At 40.0% G+C, this 20,189-nt stretch overlaps 1 protein-coding gene across 3 annotated transcripts in view; it reads left to right on the top strand.

The window, feature by feature from the left end:
- Nucleotides 1-18,698, top strand: part of SLAIN1 (SLAIN motif family member 1) — a gene marked incomplete at both ends in the record, with an annotated part of 49,202 nt that extends 30,504 nt beyond the window's left edge. For 2 of the 3 annotated variants that reach the window (XM_080612750.1, XM_080612749.1), the window contains 5 exons: nucleotides 1,896-2,045; nucleotides 4,244-4,582; nucleotides 13,305-13,469; nucleotides 14,826-15,120; nucleotides 18,623-18,698. In XM_080612750.1, the coding sequence (XP_080468876.1) occupies nucleotides 1,896-2,045; nucleotides 4,244-4,582; nucleotides 13,305-13,469; nucleotides 14,826-15,120; nucleotides 18,623-18,698 (1,025 nt within the window). Of the gene's footprint in view, nucleotides 1-1,895; nucleotides 2,046-4,243; nucleotides 4,583-13,304; nucleotides 13,470-14,825; nucleotides 15,121-18,622 lie in introns of those variants that run through there. The other variant, XM_080612751.1, reaches the window with a different exon arrangement.
- Between the last annotated feature and the right edge of the window lie 1,491 nt (nucleotides 18,699-20,189).

Below are 20,189 nucleotides of genomic sequence, written 5' to 3'. Positions count from 1 at the left end.
TTATGGTGCTTACAAAATTGCTTGATATAATCTAATCTTCCTGGCATGTAACAGCAATGGACTGTTTCGATGATTGTATATAGACTCTCACCTCAGAGGGAGATGTTTTTAAAAAACCTAAAATGTGGCAATTAACTAGTAGTGTAGGTTATCTTCTGTTACGCAGCATGTCATAGGAAAGTGGTGCTACTAAACAGAGCCTATTTCTCAGTAATGATTTACCTGAGAGTATAGTTGTGACTGTGTCAAGTTAAACAGTCTCCTGCTTTGCCTGCCCTTTACTGCTCATTTCTGCCCCACTTTGCAACTTCCTTCTGTCTACAGAAACATTTGTGCAACTGTGTAATAAAGTATCAGGGAGCATTTCTCTACAATAAAAACAGGCAACAGAATCATGGCTGTTTTCAAACTGGTATTGTTTAAATAATAAACCCAAGATTTTTTTATGTTTGCCACTGATTTCCAGGGCACATAGGCATTTAGGAAAAATGTAAACTTTCTGTGGGCTGTAAATTACAGAGAGTTGCATTTTTCCTTCTTCACTACAAGTATCAGGAGTCAGTTTGTATCTGTGACTGAACTGTAGTGGCAGCAGAGAAAATAATCTTGGCAGGAGGCATTAAAATTTTATTGCTGGCAGGAGCAGGCATGGTCTAAGGAAGTTAGCTTCAGTGTCACACTGATCTGTGCCCACTGTTCTTTTCAACATGTGAAATCAGTGCAGAAAGCCCTGTTTTAAGGGATATGGGCACTGTGGATGAGATACAGCTCCAGACTGAATGCCTGGTGTACGTGTATGTGTGAGCAAGATGTCTGAACTCCCCTATTCAATGGGATGTAGTTTAGTACCTAAATGAAGGCATCTCATGCTATTTGAGATACCCTCAGGTATCTTGTCTAGCTTTCCACTGCTGCACCAAATAGGCACAGCTGTTACTACCTCTGCAAAGCCTGGAGGACCATTGTAACTTGCAAATTTAAGAAAAGCAAACACATTTACTCCTTACAATCGTTCCAAAGCAAAGTAGTCCCCAGCATTTTCTTTTCTGTTGGAGATACTATTGGAGAACAGCTGAAGGTAGGATGAATTTCAGGTGGCCATTTTCAGCAGTGCTAGAGGATGCAAACACATCTGTGTTACGAGCACAGCTGATGAACCATAGCCACAGTGGTTCTTGCCTTGCAGGCAGCTGTGGCCCTTTGGTGGTCCAGAGGTTATTAGAAAGCAACTTATTGTTTTATTGGAAGAATTTGTCTTTAAAGTTGGACAACAACTAGCTCATGCAACTAACTGCAAGTAGAATCCAGACCCCTCTCCAAAAGGTAGCTCTCTGAAGGAGGCAATGCTTTCTGTGGTGCTGCATAATGTTTAGTCTTGATTGTTGTCACTGATTTATCTGATCGTTTTAGTGAATTAAAAAAAAAAACAAAACCAAAACCCAAACAAACAACAACAAAAAAAAAACCAACCCAGCCAGCAAAACTTAGTTAAATGACTCTGAAATGGAATCTCAGTACTGAGTATGACACACACTTGCTTTTCAGAACAAAGTAGGGAGAACCACAGTCCCATAAGAAGTATTCAAATGCAGATGTGTTTAGACTATGCTAAGTAGTCTGAGATCAGTCAGAACTGTACTGGGTAAATTATTCATTGCTGGGCTATGTGATGGTATTTTGGAAAAAAGCAGAGGAATTCATGGTCCATTACTACACTTACTACGTCTCACAAGAATCAAAACACTTGCTAATTTAGTGGATTGCACTACACTTCTGAAAGTTTTTATCTGCTATGCAGAAAATATTTTAAGGTACTGTAACATAAAGGGCAGATAGTAGTGAATGAAAGATGGACAGATGCAGTCACAAACTAAAGGTTATGCTTTCTTACGCAGGTTACCTTTCTAGGAGCTCGCCTTTGAGCCCACAGTCATCAATAGACAGTGAGCTGAGCACCTCAGAGCTGGAGGATGATTCCATTTCCATGGGATACAAGTTGCAGGACCTCACCGACGTTCAGATCATGGCTCGTCTACAGGAGGAGAGTAGGTGGCTTTTGTTAGTTTTCCAAAGCAGTCTGAGGAAGATTTCCCGTAACAGTCAAAGCTGCTTCAGTCTGGTCTCAGTCAGGTGGATCTTTCTTAAATGGCTTCGCCTCTTGTGTCGCAGGTGGAAAAACTCTTCACCTGCGTAGACAAGATGTGCACATTGTTGGGTTCAGGTTAATAGTACTGGATCTTCCAACACTTGATGCTTATGTTTTATGGAATCTCAACTGGTGTAGCTCCATATCTCTTGAGTACATTTATATTTAAAAGATTTATAATGTCTTACCACGTTAATTAAAATACTTTTATTTCTGAGAAGGGAAGATGCTAAAACATTTTTCCCACACATACGTTTTATGAGAAAGGTAATAATAAGCAGCTGTCGTGGATTTCTTTTCCTCTACGTTGTTTTTCATGTCAGATGATTTTTTTAAATTAATTCCCCTTCAAATCCTGAATTGGGGCATTTAAATTTAGCATTTCAGTTAAAGACTAGTTACTATGCACAAATCTGAGCCCAGAAGCTTGTTTGACATAGATTTTAGTTTAGCTTGATAGTAATTTTTGGAAAATCTCTTTATTCATAAATAAAGGGCATTTGACTTAGAAGTCACTCAGACAGTAAGTGCAGTATCTTTCTCACTTCCCATGAATGACAAGACATCAAGGAAGATGTGATGAGCTGAAAAACAGGAGAAATTCAGAGATGGTAACTGAAGGAAAATGCCAAGTAATAAGTGATTAAATAGAGTAAAAATAAAACATGAATTAAAAAGTAGAGCTGTGGTCTGGCTGCAGCAAACCAGACTGAACAAGCTGGAGCAAACACTTGTGAGCACTTGAACTTGCTGAGCATCTGGTGGCACTCATTATGTTCAGCAGAGAAATTAGCAAGTGTGAGGCTTTCCAAGATAGCTGAATTCTCTCTTAGCTGGCAAATGTGTGTGGTTACAGCTGGGAAAAATTCTGATATTATGTTGAAGTTGTAATAATTTAAAAAAAGTAAAATAGTAACTATCAAAAATACAAAGGATTGCATTGGTTAAATGCCAGCTGCACTCATCTCCTTCAGAGTGAAGTGTAAAAAAGACTCTTCTTTGAGGAATCAGGTCATTGGTAAACTGGAAGGAAATACACTGTGTTCTTCTCATCTCTATCAACTGTAATGGTTGTATCTCACCCTTGTAGCAACTAGTATAGAGTGTTTGAGCACTTGACAGTTGTTGTCCCCTTAATTCTGTGGAAAGTGGTAGTACTATACATGTACACAGGCACGCTCTCCTCAATGCCATGGATAGAATCTCCCACTTGAGGGTGGGAGGAAGCATATTAAGAAGTTTCCATTATGAGGCAAAGACACCTGTCAAAGATGAGGGCTTTTTGTAAATCTAGCGAGGCTGTTATCTGCAGCTATTGCCAGAGATACTCAGCTCCTGGAAATGTGATGTACATCCCCTTTTTCTCTGGCTGCTGTGGGGGTTGTACAAGGGATGTGGATGTTTCCCTCTTGCTTGACCTGGAGCTAACATGCTTTTCTGGGGCAGTGCTAATAGTGGGATGGTTTTCAAAACCTGGTGTTCTGAGAAGGCGGGGTGGAAGGGGTGGTGGTGCATACCTGTCTAAAAGTCAGCCAGGTTACCACTAAGCTGTCTTGCTAGCAGGAAATAATTCTGGTTCAGGGAGGTGGGAGAGCCAGAATCCTTACATGGGTTCTAAGTTTAGGAAATGTCATTGTCAGCATTTTCATTGCATGAATATAAAAATTTAATAGCAATAACTTGGAAACCTAATAGACTGAGTGTTAATACCTCTAATTAAAAAAAAAAAACAACAAACCTCATGTAGTCTTTCTGTTGGCAGAGAAATAGATGCCTCCTGAAGGCAATTCATCTTATGCTGGGAGAGGCATCTAAGACATCTCACAGGTACTACATTTTGGAAGTGCCTGTATTCTTTTACTTTTATTTTTTATTAAAAAGGGATCTTGAAGGAAATAATTCAGAATTAGATGCCTGAAAAGTAGACACTGAAAGTTAGATGAGATGAATCGTACCTCAAATCTTCAGCCTGGGGACACAGTAAATCCAATTCTTGCTGTAAAATTTTGTCTACTCTTCTGCTTAGTTGTCAAGATCGAAGTGCATGTTTAGAGTTACTTAGCAGAAGTTGAATTATCCTCTTCTTGGAATTTGCAGGCCTTAGGCAAGATTATGCTTCAACTTCAGCATCTGTGTCAAGACACAGTTCCAACGTCAGTCTGCATGCGGGAAAGAAAGGGACATGCCCTGACCAGGAGTATGATCGCTATAGTCTTGAGGATGAGGAAGAGTTTGACCACCTCCCGCCTCCCCAGCCACGGCTGACTCGCTGCTCCCCCTTCCAGAGAGGGATTCCTCACTCACAGACTTTCTCCAGTATCCGGGACTGCAGGAGGAGCCCTACCTCCCCACACTTCCCTTCAAATACTTATCAGCAGCCCTACTACTCTCCTCAAGCCCAAACTCCAGAGCAGCAACCAAATAAGATTAATGGAGGTGGGTTGCATGCTTTTCTGAGACGTGGTCTTTTCTCTGTGCAAAGTGACAGTGTCATTTCAAAGATCAAGTTGTGTCAACAGAGTGAATTGTGTTTGGTGTTTGACAGCTAGATCAGACCCTGAATTGTGACGAGCAGTTTAAGCCTGTGCAAAAGATTGAGGTATGTTATTAAGTCATTTGCTGCAAAATATAATCTGTGACCTAATCATAAAAGTTGTTGCTTTAGTCTGTTCTAAAGTGCTACAAGGGTGACCACAAGTGAAGAACAAAGAAAGAAGAGCATCTTTTAGCAGAACTTTGAGGTGTTAGATAATCTGTTTGGTGTTCCCACAAGATGGATTGTCAGTCCCCAGCAGCTTGCCTTTGTTCAGGAGCTGAAAAGCTCTTGGTAAATGCTGTCATAAAGTGGAAGATATGTGCAACTGTAAATATGTTAAGACGTGAAAAAAGTGAAGATGTGTTTAAGGCGTATTTGGGGCCACTTGTAGCATAGGCTGTAGGTGTACCTGTTGTTACCTCTTAAACAATATTTTTGCAGCTGTAACCTGTAATATGTATGTTAGCTCTGCTTTCTAAGAAGTTTTATTTCCAATTCTAGCAAGAATACACTAAGACAAGCTTTGCATGCAGTCTGCCCTCCCCCCACCCCCGCGCCTGATTTAATTACACCCTCTCCCTAAGTCAGGCTAAATCAGCTGAATTGTTTGTAACACTGAGTTACATCAGAAGATTTTCATCTGTGAATATTTTAAGGCATTCTGGTTTTCAGAGATTTTGTAATCGGTTAGTGGGTCAGAAATAGATCACTTAAGATCCAAGAGATACAGGAGGTAAATAGCTTTTTGGTATCTGTTGCAATTAGCTAATGTGAGTCCATCTAGTTCATAGAATCATAGAACAGTTAGGATTGGAAGGGACCTTAAGATCATCTAGTTCCATGCCATAAGCATGGAACACCTCACACTAAACTGTATCACCCAAGGCTCTGTCCAACCTGGCCTTGAACACCACCAGGAATGGAGCATTCACGGCTTCCTTGGGCAACCCATTCCAGTGCCTCACCACCCTCACAGTAAAGAACTTCCCCCTTAGATCCAATCCAAACTTCCCCTGCTCAAGTTTTAACTCGTTACCCCCTGTCCTATCACTACAGTCCCTAATGAAGAGTCCCTCCCCAGCATCCTTGTAGGCCCACTTCAGATACTGGAAGGCTGCTATGAGGTCTCCATGCAGCCTTCTCTTCTCCAGGCTGAACAGCCCGAACTTTCTCAGCCTATCTTCATACGAGAGGCGCTCCAGTCCCCTGATCATCCTCGTGGCCCTCCTCTGGACTTGTTCCAACAGTTCCATGTCCTTTTTATGTTGAGAACACCAGAACTGCACACAATTCTCCAAGTAAGGTCTCGCAAGAGCAGAGTAGAGGGGTAGGATCACCTCCTTCGACCTGCTGGTCACGCTCCTCTTGATGCAGCCCAGGATACGCTTGGCTTTCTGGGCTGCGAGCGCACACTGCAGACAGCTCATGTTCATTTTCTCATCGACCAACATCCCCAAGTCCTTCTCTGCAGGGCTGCTCTGAATCTCTTCTCTGCCCAACCTGTAGCTGTGCCTGGGATTGCTCCGACCCAGGTATAGGACCTTGTACTTGGCATGGTTAAACTTCATCAGGTTGGCATCAGCCCACCTCACAAGTGTGTCGAGGTCCCTCTGGATGGCACTCCTTCCCTCCGGCTTACCAACTGAACCACACAGCTTGGTGTCAGGCAAATTTGCTGAGGGCACACTCAATCCCACTGTCCATGTCACTGAAAAGGATGTTGAACAAGACCAGTCCCAACATCGACCCCTGAGGGACACCACTCGTTACTGGTCTCCAGCTGGATATTGAGCCATTGCTTACAACTCTGTGTGTGGCCACCCAGCCAGTTCTTTGTCCACTGAGTGGTCCATCTATCAAATTAATGTCTCTCCAATTTAGAGACAAGGATGTCATGTGGGACAGTGTCGAACGCTTTGCACAAGTCCAGGTAGATGACATCAACTGCTCTACCCCTGTCCATCAGTTCCGTAGCCCCATCATAGAAGGCCACCAAATTGATCAGGCAGGATTTCCCCTTAGTGAAGCCATGCTGGCTGTCACCAACCACCTCCTTGTTTTTCATGTGCCCTAGCATACCTTCCAGGAGAATCTGCTCCAAGAGTTTGCCAGGCACAGAGGTGAGACTGACTGGTCTGTAGTTCCCTGGGTCATCCATTTTTCCCTTCTTGAAAATGGGGGTTATATTTCCCTTTTTCCAGTCATTGGGAACTTCACCTGACTGCCATGATTTTTCAAATATGATGGCCAGTGGCTTAGCAACTTCATTCGCCAGCTTCTTCAGGACCCGTGGATGGATTCCATCAGGTCCGATGGAGTTGTGCACGTTCAGGTTCTTAATGTTCAGGTTCTTAGTTAGTGTGTTTTATAATTTTACAAATCTTTCAGTATTTTGGCAATAGAAAGATTTACATTTATACCTCTCTGCTCTTCCTCTAATTTGAAAAAGTTCATGGTTTAACAACCTAAAATCTTGCTAACTCTATTAATAATCAAGAATATTTATATTTAATAATTTTCATATAAGAGATACCACCAAATATTATAAACCCAAGCTGTTTCTTGCTTTAAGTTGTCCGAAAATGTACACTTCTTATTTTTTACTGTGACACAGAAGTGATCTCATTTGTTTTAACTTTTTTTTTTAGCATTTTTTATTTCTGTTTGATCACTTTACTCTTTTTGAATAGATATTTATGGCCTTTATTTCTTCTGATTTTCTGAAACCAGAAGTAACAGAACTACTGTGCTATGAAATCATCCATAGAGTCAAAATGAAGGGTAAACAGGATACTGAAAATGGGATTGATCTTCTTGTGTTCAGACCCACTTACCAGATCTTGAGATAAGCTTACTCATAAACTTTATCCTTGGTACCCTTTGTTTCATGTGCAATTTAAAGTATCCATTTTAATGATACCTGAATATTGGAAAATATGTATTTTGGATAAACTACTTCAGCTAAAGAAGGAGTTTATGATAATGTGATAAGAAGGGGCAGATGAAAAATACATCCTTCACTGAGTAGCAGTGCGTTCTATTTGGTTAATTTGAATGTATATTTGACATTATCTTTTCATGTTGATTTTAAAGTTTTTAGCTTGGTTGATATTCTCATAAACAGGCCACAGATACAGTTCACTTGGAAAATTTTGCTTTTATTTTCCAGAAATCACTGGTTTTGAGTTACTTTATTGCATGTTCTTCTGCAGGATAACTTTTTTCAGGGAAAAGATTGTGAATGTCATCGGCTGTTCCAACACCCTTGCCTCATTTGTAAAGCTGATGAGTTTTGTTTGTTTGAGTAATTTTTTTTTAAGCAAACTGCAGCAGAAATAAAAGAGGAGCATTTCAAGGGCAGTAGTCTGGTGTTTAGATACTAGTTCAGTGTAGACTAACATTGATTTGTGTGTTTGGGTAAAGGTCTGTTCTTACTGATTTAGAGGGTATTTTTCTGCTCAGAACCTCTCTTGCTCAGTGAGAAACGGAATTCACTCTAGGAAGTTGTTGCAGATTTTATTAAAGGAGAAAAAAAATCTTACTTTGTCACCTTTGAAGTTGTATTGAGAACAGTAATCAGTGGGGAGAAGTCATGGAAGAATAATGGAAAAAATCTTTAATTTGTTGTAAGCATCTGTAACTATTTTTAACCAGACCCCGGTGTATTTGGGATGTCATAAATGTCATAAACATAATAAATGTAATGCAGATACTCAACTCAGGTCTTCAACAATGAGGAAAAGAAATTAATCCCTTAAGGTGAAGTTGTAATTGAGTCTAAAAGTTTGCTAAGGATTTCAGAACAAACTCTGAATAACTACATAATATAAAATAATATTTAAAATAGAAAAGCACAGGGTTTTTTTTTTCCTTATGGTTTTTTCCTAACTTATTTGTGCTTATAGTATGGATAAGGCAGAGTTGAATTTGCAGGGCTTGTGTGAAGGATTTAATTATGTGTAATGAACTGCTAACGTAGGTTATATGATGATACAGATTTCTGAGATGCTAATAATTATGATTCATTGTATCACATTCCTTAATGATCGTGCACTTTTGGCAACGCTTGTGAGTCCTTTTGTGCAAATAAAACATTGACAACACTTGCAGAGAATAACAATGAGTGAATAAATGGGTTTGAAGACACCTGACTTTAGTGTCAACTTAAGCCCTCTTTGCAAGGCGAGCCTCACTGGATGAGGTGTTTTGGCAGAGAGAAGATGTTAGCTATCAAGAACTGCTACAGAATCCCAGCCTGGCAGCCCACCAAAAGAGTACCTTTTCTGGGGCAGCTTTGCTCTGAGGGCAAAGTCTGTTTGTGTGCTACATGGACATTAATCTTTGGCCAGTGATAGTATTAGGTCAGAGAAGGAAAAAAATAGAAGCAGTGAAACGGGGGCAGCCACCAGCAGTGCTGGGACCAGAAGACAGAAGCAGGTGATGCCTGTTCTGGTGGCCTGCCAGAAAGAAGCTGGGCCACAGATCCCAGACTGACTTCAGAGAAGAAACAGCACTGGGGGAAGAACTTGCTGGAAAAAATCGGAACTGAAACATCTGAGTAAGAGGCAAACTGCTGTCTTTCCTGTAATTTTGTGGAATGTGTGACAAAATAAAGGACACTTTTGTCTGCTTTTTGACCCGTTTCTCACCAGTTGTGGATATAATCTGTGCTGTTGGATGCACATTTTCAGGAGTATTGTATTTCACAATTCCCTGTTTTTCCTGTGCTGTAGTCAACAGGCAATTCAGCATGGATGCCACATAGGGGAGAAAGCGTAAACATGCAGTTGGTGATTTTTGGTGTATCATTCTGCTGCAAATATGTGAAGAAAGGGCAACATATGCCACCAGAACTCATGAAGTGACAATGTGTGTGTATGCATGAACTATTCTGAGAAGGTGGTAATAAACAGTTCCTGGTTAACTCCCTTGTGTGACTGCATTTTCTTCGAACTTTAAAATACCTCAATACGAAAGTGTCTGCAGGTCATGCTGTTACATCTCAAAGAAGCCTGGGAAAGGTGAAGATGTATCTGTGATGTTTTGTATGTCTGCATCCTACTTAAACATTATACTTACTTTGGCCTAGATTATCATTGAGACTCAGTAGTGGGTCATAATAACTGTGGATGCTGTAGAAGGTACAGGTCCTTTGGAGTTCCTTGCTACTGTTAATATCAACATCTTCCCAACAGAACAAACTGTAAACAACTGATGATATTTTTAGGCTTGCCACTGAACCAGATTAGTGCAGAAGAGGTAGCAGAAACTGTAGCAAATTTCAGCATTCATCATAAACAGGACAATTTGGGCAAATTACTTCTTACCTGAGAATACATCTCTATTGCTTCACTCCTCCTCTCTGTTAATTTTCTTATCAGTCATAGCAGAACAGAATGCTCTAGGAAGGGAAGGTTTGCTACTAGCAGCTTGGAAAAATACTTTTGTTTTCTTCTCATATATTTCCAGCAAGTTTGTTTTCTAGTCGTGTCTTGGCGACCTGAAATAATGTTAAAATCTCATAACTTGCACCTTCTGCTCAAGCTCACAAGCCAGCGTTCCATTTACAAACAAAATGTCTGTAAGGTTCTTTTCACTGTTCTTAAGAGGTGAACAGGTGACAGAGACTTCAAGAAAGATAAAAGAGGATGCATCATCCAAGGAGATGAAAGCTGCAGAATGTCATCAAGACAAACGTTTCTGGGTTTTCCCCAAACACAGAACTGACCTGCTATTTTCATTGCTTTTCAGGGCCATTTATCTCAGCAGACACAAGGACCCATCAAAGAAGTAAACACAGATGCTTGATGGATGAGAACTTGCAGGTGCAGCAGGAACCTGCTGCCTGAGGATTGAATGAATCAGCAGCAGAGCAGACTGCTGCAAAGAAAAGGGGCTAATGAACAGGAAGCAAAGGACGTGGATGTCCATGACATGGAGGAAATCCAAGCTACTTCTGTACCTATTCTTACTGCTATTGTAGCTGCAGCCACTGGACAATTCAAGGCGCAGATCATGCCTGTGTTGGCTGATACAGTTCTTGACTGGAAAAGCGTGTAGAGTCCAAGAAATTCTGCTTATACGACATGATACATGAATAGTATTAGAAAAGCTGTTTTACACAGTACCATCTTCCCTACCACCATCCTGCTGCTCAGACCTTTTTTGCCAAGTAGCTGTAATCTTGACGTAGGATTTTAGGACCTAGGGTTTTAAAGAGTAGGCTAGGCTAGAATTAACAGTAGCTATGGACATCCCATAATCATGAATTTTCTGCCACTCTGGGCCAAGGATTGCATCATAGGAAGACAGTTCCTTTCCAGTTTGCAAAATCATGATTATTTCAGTAAATAGAGTTATATAGTAGCTGTATGATGCCATTATTTTCATCCCCAGGACAGTTTTGGAAGCCTGATAACTCTTTCATTATTATTATATGAGTGAGATTAATACTCACCACCTGACTGAACCACAGTGGTAATTCCTTTGCTAATGTTTATTGCTGTACCACTAACAGTTTCAGCCTGCCATCCTTAGTGATGAGTGACTGAAGCACAACAGCTCTAACTCTTTGATGAAGGATTACCCTTAAGCTGGTACTTTGTTAGGATTTGACTGTATTCTAGTTTCCAGGAACTAAAACCTTGCATTTCCTTTTCCTGCATTGAACCCCGCCCTATCTCACCTCCCATATCTACTGTTTGATTTAAAAAATATGAAAATGTAGTGTATTTAATTCATAGGAATATTTAAACTATTTCCTAGACAGCAATGGTTTTCTATATTTGACTGCCTGTGGTAACTGAAAGTCAGCCTTAGGTGAGGTGGAAGGGAAGATCTTATCATCACAGGACTAGCGTGCATGGTACAGTGTCTAGGGCAGACAGGCACTAGTAATTGGGACCTGGGACATAGATATTCGAAATGCTGGACCTTTGAAGTACAAGGATGTTTTTGACTACTTGCAGGATTTTGTACCATTCTTATCATGAGGACCAGTCATAAAAAACAGCTGGAGTTGTAGCCTTGCTGTGACTGTTTGCAGGAGTTACATAGGCATCACATACATTAAAGTTACTGTTAGTGGCTATTAATACCTTGTATATCTAGATCTGTACTGTCAATTCTTATTAGTCATCAGCTGTTAGCAGCTTTAAAGATTAGAAGAGCTCATGCTGGTGCTAAATAGGTTATATATTTATGTGGACTGATAAACAGAGATTCATAAGTCAGTTTGTTATTTCTGTGGACTCAACTTGCCCTGTGTGAGCTACGAGGTCAGCCTAGAACAGCAGTTCCAAGCCATGTGATGTGTCTTTCCTGTGCAAAAATCCAAACCATCAATCTTGAAATGCCCTGCTTGCCACTGGAGAGAGCCATTGTAGCTGCCTGTTTTAAGACAAGTATGCCTCTGCTTTCTGTTGTAGTGGAAGAACTGGAGGCAGACACCTGCCAGACACTGGAACCTATGGCATGGGCAGGAGCTGGTGGCCTCCACGCTGACCATGATACCATAAGAAACATAGCCACCTCTGAGGGGCACAGCACTGGTGCTCCTGAACCTGGCCAAGAGGCCAGTTTAACAAATGACCTGTCATTTCCCCACAGTGGTGCTTTACTGAAGTCTGTCATGTCACAGGAGGCAATTCAGACTAGGTCATTCAGTGTGTGCCCTTCTGCCCCCACCAGTCTCCTCTGATTATACAGAATAGAGTCATCCTTTGGCCCTGTGGAAGAAGAAACCAAAAGAGCTTCATTTTGGATTATCTATTGCTGTTGTGTTTGGGAATTCTTCTTAATGTATCAGACTTAGTTTTGGCTTCTCTGTCCAAGTCAGCTAGTGTGAGTGAAGTTGCAGACATCTTCTGACTTCTTAGGTACTTGCCTTAGCTGTTGAACCTGACCCAGAAGCGTTTGAGGCATTTGCAGCTTTCTTCTTGTGGAAGACCCTTTCAGGCCTATTGTGAAAAACACCACCAAATCAGGCACCACAAGTGGGGTATGGAGGGAGAACCACCAGATGGGGAAATTCTGATGTCAACCCAGAACTCCAATCAACTGAAAAGCATCAAGACTTAGCAAGTTTTGTGCATGACCATCTACAGAAACTTAACATGCTAATAAGGTTAGGTTACTGCATAGAATTTTTTAGCATCTCGTTGGCACCTGAAAGCAAGACTTCAGTCACTTTGGATGGACTCACCTCACCTGTCTTTAGACGTATGTCCACAGTGTAGCTGCATCTGTCTGACTTTCACTGCAGCCTTACTTTGTATTCGCTGCAAAGAAACAGGCACGTTCAGGGCATCATTCGTCTGACCTATTTTACACATTTATGTGAAACTCTTCCTATTATGACACTTTAGTCTTTAAATCCTTGTGATTCCAAAAATGTACTATCGATGTCTTTAAAATTATTTGTGAATAATCTTGCTGTTACAGTAGTCAGTAGGGTTCAGTTAGTAGGCTGTCAATAACATATTCATATTCTTTCTGCAGAGCAAAAATTTTGTGTTGAATTAATTTGTTTGAATTTTTATTTTCTACAGAAATTATTCAGAAGCTGCTTCTGTTTGTTGGACGTTCTGACATGACCATGAACATTGTCTTCTTTTGCTTCAGATAAACTTCGAAGAAGCATGCCTAACCTTGCTCGGATGCCAAGTACCCCCACTGTTAACAGCAGTGCTGGCTTTGCTAGTTCTCCAGTCACTGTGAGGAACAGTCAGAGCTTTGACTCCAATTTGCATGGAGCGAGTAATGGAATTTCAAGGTTGCAATCATGTAGTAAGTACCTGTGTTCTTTGGCTGTACGCAAGGAATTGACAGAGTGGTAAAATATATGTCCCAGTCACTGATCCTCTGCTTTATGAAAAGCTAAAATCAGATTGTGTTCCTTTTCCACCAGATTTTAATATAGCTCAGGATTTTTGAAGTTTCTATTTTGGAAAGCAAATTCTGCCACTCTTGCTATGCAAGTTTTGAGAGTTTCATCACCTCCTTTTGTTTTCTTTCCTTTCCCATTCCTTTTGTGCTAACTATAAAACTAAAATTATAATACCAGTAAGTAGTAGTGCAGAAGCACTGTAGTGCAATTAATTCCTATAAACTTATATTTTTAGTTTTGATGCTAGAATTAAAAACTGCTTTTACTGGTGATTTATACAATGCTGGGTTTACGATACACTGTGTAAATACTATCTCAAAATACATGACTTCTCTCCTGCTGAAGTTAAGCCACTTCTGAGCAAGTGTGATAAAGAGAGGGTTACGTCCTCAAGTGTAATATACTTGTTGAGTGGCGGAATTAACATTACTCTGAAATAGGTTCAGTTTAGGTGACTTCTTGATGGGGGGATAAAACAGAGTATTGATCTAGTGGATGTTAAGATTATGAATGTAAAACGTGTCTTTAAATAATTTGCTGAGAGTTGAAAAAGGATGTGCTGTGTTAGTGTTATGTGCTTCAGGCTTTTGACAGCTTGTTTTTTGATATGTGGCCTCTGAAACAGATGCATGTCTGGTTGTACACCAGAGGGCAGGATTGTGTAGAAAATCTGTATATAAAGCTTCTGGAGCCGGTAGCATTGATTTAAAATGATAGTTTACATAACATTTGCCTTGGAATATGCTGTTATATTCAAGATCTTTTTATAGCCTTTTGGTTGTTTTTATACATAAAGCTGAGACTTCTGTGATGTTTTATAATGCTTTATGCAACATTCCTTAAACAAGATATGGTTATGGTCGGCAAACTTACGAAAATCTAAATGGTCTAAGTGATTAATTTGTATGTTCAGCAGTTTCTCCTACTTAAAGCTCTATTTGTAAAGGTGGAATTAGTGTGCTTGTAATGGCTGATAAAACCTTTTTGAGGGGAGAAAGAAGGGTGGGGTGAGATTTTTGTTCAGGATGAGGATGGAACAGGGTATTTTAGTTCACTGCAGTGTTACTAGACGCAGTATTGAATACAAGGGAATTTTCAGCAGTTTCTAATTAGTAAGTAAATTGATAATGATATGATACATAATGATACATATAATGATTTATCCTTATTCATGTCTCTCTAGAAATGAGTAATACTACCTAGCATCATCTGTTGCATATTGACCTTGCTGCTTCCTTTTCTACCACTCTTTACAGTTCCACCACCAGGACAGCTTCAACACAGAGTTCACAGTGTGGGACATTTTCCAGTGTCTGCCAGACAGCCTCTCAAAGCTACTGCATACGTAAGCCCAACTGTACAAGGTAGTAGCAATAGTAGCAGCAGTATTCCAGTGTCCAATAACTTGCAGTTATATTCTAACACTGGGATCCCAATGCCAAACAAGACTGCCAGTCAAGGGATTGCAGGGCGCAGTGCTCTTCCAAGACCATCACTAGCCATCAATGGGAGTGGCATCCCCAGAAGTAAACTTGCACAGCCAGTTCGAAGGTAAGAGTTAAACAGGCCTCCTTCCATATGTGGATGGCTTTGGCTTAGATTGTGTTTGGGTTTTTTTGTTTGTTTGTTTGGCTTGGTTTTGTTGTGGATTCCTTTCCAGAAATAGCGAACAGTTTTTGCTGGTCGTTCCTAGTAAACTATGATAATTGATAGGATGTAATCACATGTAAGTAAGAATGGTTTGCCACCTGTCAATAAGAAATAAAAGCAAATGCATCCCTGTTGTTGTGAATGGCAGTAGACTGCAAAAATGCAGCTTGTGACATTACGGCATTTGTGAGGAAGAAACTATCTTGGATAGTACAGTCTTGGGTTGAACTAGCATCTCTTCAACTCCAGCTTGGGAGACAACAGGCAAACAGGGAATCCTGGAGTATCACATACTTGGCAATGAGCTATGCTGATAAACGAATGTATTTTTGCATTGTTTCTAAGAGAATTTAATTTCCAAATTTTTTTTTTTTTTTTTTAGAGTGAGTATTAAAATAAGCTTGAATAAAGATAACAGAACATATAGCTTGAGTAAATACTCTTAGCTATATTCTGTAATTAATAGGTGATGAAGTTTCTCAAAGAGAATTGTCTATCAATTTACATCAACTCTTCCAACTACTTCTCCCCATCACATGCATCCATCTCTCCTCGTGTGAGGGCCTGCTGTACAACCACCTGGTTTTCTGTTTGATGAACTGTCACTGTTTAGATCTCACCATTTTTATAATTTTCAGTAGATACTGGCTAAATCCAGAGTAACTTCAGTTGCTCACATTCTCACTTTGGTTGAGTTACTTGGGAACTACACTGATGTGACTGACAACAGACTTAGGCCAGCTGTGGTGAAACTTTCATAAAGAGCCATCAGGTTTCTTCTTTGATGAAGCCTGTACCATGAGACTTCTATTATAACCTCCTTTGCTCTCTGCTGGAGCTCCCTGTTAGAGCTCTTTATAGTAGATGGTTTTCTTACCATTTTTTTTTTTTTTTTAAGTTTCCCCCACTTCATAGTCTTCTGCAGAGCTCTTAAATCTTTCATAGCAACATGTGAGAAAGATACTTCCTAGGCCATGAAGACCAGTCCCTTGCTATTTTGTAACTTTGCGTCCAACAGACAATATTAAAGAAAAACAAAGTTGGGATTTCAGTGGGAGGGTGAGACCTTACTCTCAACACTGGTTTTATTAGAAGCTGGTTCAAATCAGTAACAAAGCTATTTATAGTCCAGAAAGTCAGGGCTCCTGTCCTCTTACCTTCAAATGTTCCTTAGCAGGATCCTATGTTGCCACAGAGCCAGACCAGTGATCATTGATGATAGATGGTCTTTGCACTGTAGGAATGACAAGTTTATATGTCTGTAAAAGCACAGGCAGATTGGAGCTCTTTAAGACCCTGGATTCATTTTATTTATGCATGTGAAAAATAAGGGCAGTTTCAGTTCATATGGAATTTTCTTGGAAGCAGTTCAGCCGCTAGAGGCAGATTTTCTCTCTGTTGATTTTTGTCACCATGGTTATTCCAAGGAATGGTATTTCACATTATCAGTCAGGAGTCTAGACTGAAAAATTAAACTGTTTCTATTCATTACTTGATTAAAAGTAACACAGATCTTTTATTTTTAAAATAAATCAGATGTTCAGGGGTAAGTGCACATTCAGAGCAGAGGTGTGTCTTCATGCCTATGGCCAGGCTGTTAGGTAGCCAAATTATTGGTATTTTAGCTATTTAAAATAGGTTGTTAGACACTTTATATAGAGCCTGCATTAGGGAACTTCAGTATTTACTGCATAGGATCAAACACAGGATAAGGGAGTGCTTTAGATAATTTGTAAAATAAGTTATAATAGACAAGATAACAACTTGGCTAAATATTAACCACTTTTCTCCTTGCCGTTTGAGATTCATGCATCCACAAGCAGCATGAAAAAGTTGTAACCATACAGTCCATCTTTTCTTGGCCTTACAAGTGAGGCAGCACTTTTTTTTTCTGTTCCTATTGAATGGGTTCAGACAATCCCTCAGCTCTCTCCGGCTCCATGCTTGGGGCTTCTTGCAGACCCCTGCCTTCGAGTCCTCCATTTTCTATCCTTACATGAGGCAGCATGGCAAGGTGTACTGGGAGACGAGCAGCATAGCTAGGCTGCTTTACAGTGACCAACCAAGAGAATTATTGATGGTGACCAGGGTCAGCCAACAGTCCCAGTCTCCAGATAGGTCTACAATGATGAGGCAGATTGCAGCTAAAGCCAGGAAGTCAGTCAGCAGCTCAGTCTGGATCAACCCAGGTACCAAGCACAGGCACGGTATCAGTGTGAGCTCAGCTCTGGAGCCAAGGTGGAAGCCTTGCTTGTTCCTGCTGCCTTGTGCTGGAGCCAATCACTGCAATCCAGCTGGTGGTGGAAAAAGCAGAAAGGGACTGCAGACCCTCAAAAACTGTTATCTCAAACCACAGGGCATTATACTGACAGCCTGTGCCTGTTTGAGATGGTTTTCAATGCTGTCACTTGTTCCTATTTACTGCCCAGGATATACAGCAGTATTCTTAGTTATTTTCAACTTAGTTAATTATTCTTTACCTTGGCCCTCTCACAGAAAAAGTGTGAGAACAAGGCTTGAGACCCAGCTTTATCAGAAATAGTTTCACGGAATTGAGATGCATTATTTTCAGCAAATTCTGGTGAAATAAAAATAAGTTCACAGCAAATTAGAGATAACCTTCCTCATCAGCAGTGTGTTGGCAGTCACATAGAGTCAGATGGTTGGTTTTCCTTTTTTTAATCTTACTTGAAAGATTTAAAAGATACAGCTACCACCGTAGTTACCTGGAGAGTTTGGAATGTGGTCAGGAAACATATTATAATAAGTGCTCATTGATTAGTGAGAGAGGCAGCTTGGGTGTGAGGGTGGGGGCCTGGAGCATAGCGAGTTCCAAGTTGGAGTGGTGGTGCTGGAAATGGCAGCTCTCAGACTACAGCTGTGGGGTAGAAACACGTTGTCTTGGATAAAAAGGCCTGGAACAAGATTTGGTAGAGTTCTTCAACTGCGAAGATGCCAAAATTCTTTAGTGCCTAGACAGTGGTTTTATAATGTTCTCGTTTTTCATGAGCATGCTGAGCACAACAGCTTTTGGAGAATACTTCCTGTTAGATCTTTGCTGACCATAGTGACAAAAATAGGTTTTTATCATCTTTAGCCCTGAAAACACAAATCTTTGCATTTAGAGGGGTCTCTTCATCATGACAATATTCACCACATTCCTTTTTACAGAGCTTTTAGTCTGTTAAGACCAGGAACAGTAATGGGGTCTTATTGGAAGTGGCCTTAATTTCACTGTAGATCTTTATATTTACATTAGTGCGAAGCCAGAAATGAACCAGAGTGATGTCTTTAAGTAAACCGTAAAGCCAGTGTCACTGGAGAAGTAAATGATGTTTCTTACCTTGATCTTTCACATGAAATATGACTTCCTTTGCCTTTTTCTGTCATTTGGTTAATACAGTTTTCTTCAGCCTCCAAAACCACTTTCATCACTCAGCACGATGCGGGATGGGAGCTGGAGAGACGGCTGCTATTGATGAAGGATGCCCATCAACAGTGAAAAATAATGTGGATTTCATTACCCAGCTGGCTGGGTAACAATGGTTTGGGAAAGGAGGGTCATACAGTATTATTTCCCCTGGGATTTTAATATGTAACCATCTATAATGCAATGTCATTTTTAAAAAATGAACATCTTATCAAGTACTAAATATTGCACTTAATCAGTTACCTGAGCAGCTGCATTGTTACCAGACTAATAATGACAGTGTTGGTATTTGGAACTCAAAAAAGTTCCAGAATATTTCCTTGGAAAGAACTAGGAGATAATGCTTTTGGGCAGCTTTGCCATCCTGAAATTCTAAGTTAATTTATTTAGTGTAAAGTCGTCATGCATTTTATTTTGAATTTGGGGGGACTTATGTATGTGCTTGAATTTTTTTCTAGTGTTTCCAGTACATTTTATTTTGTATACTTAAGTTCATTTAAACTTGCCTGAACCTTGAACAGCAGAGAGATAATTTAACTTTTCTGTGCCATAAATAATATTTTTGGGGTAATGTACTTTTTTAGCGCTAGGAGCATATCTTACAAAGTGGTACCATTGGCAATACAAAGCAGTATATTTATGTTGCAGAAGCACAAAAAAGAAGTAGCATTCACTGGAAATTGCCATCCAGCTGGGTCAGCATGGTTTTGTTGGTCTTTCACCATTTGTTCAATTGTCATAGTGTTTTGTGTTTAAAGCGGCAGCAAAAGTCACATTGCACTTACAAAGTGGTCTCGAAAACTACAGTTGATTTTCAGTACTTTATTACAAAAGAATTAAATTGTAACGTTTGATTAACAGTTGCTTATGGAAAACGAGTTTTAATGCAAATAATTTTTTTGATAGATCTTTTACAAAATCCAATTGCACTAATCAATGCTTTCTTATAATGGCATATGACTTAATATTTGATTACAACTGTGTATACTGCTGTTTTGGAATGTTTCAGAAATAAAGAATCTATTTCAGCAATAATGCAGCTCTTGAGTGTACAGTGTAAACATTGTCAGAATTTAGCAACTGACATCTACTTAGCTCCCAAAGTTTTTATTACTTAGTATTTATAAAGGTTATGCTGGATTTTTGCAAATAATAACTAAGTTCAGCTGAAAATTTCTGGGTCTTTTTAATTGTGTTACGAAGCCATAGTATGCATCAAAGACATATGTATTATTTTTTAGTCAATCTTACTATGATCTTAAGAATTTTTTTCAGTTCAGTGTTCAGATTCTGCAAGCGGAAATACGACTTACAGTGGGAAACAGATCGTGTACCAAGTGAGTCTTTCACTGTGGCTCTGAATTCCTCTCAGTTTTGCTCTGAATTTGCTCGAGGACCTGCTTTTCTTAAATGGGCAAGATAAAAGAAAAAAAGAGAAGCATTTAGTGGTGGGTAAAACCTTCATTACACTGAGAAGTGATTGTATAGCAGTGCAGTAGTATCCCTTCACAGCATGATATTGTTTACCAGAGATAAACGA

The sequence above is a fragment of the Psittacula echo genome (assembly GCF_963264785.1).
Source record: "Psittacula echo genome assembly, chromosome: 3".
In the NCBI taxonomy this organism is placed as follows: Eukaryota; Metazoa; Chordata; class Aves; order Psittaciformes; family Psittacidae; genus Psittacula; species Psittacula echo.
The sequence above is the reverse complement of the archived record's forward strand: the minus strand, read 5'-3'. Positions and strand labels throughout refer to the sequence as shown.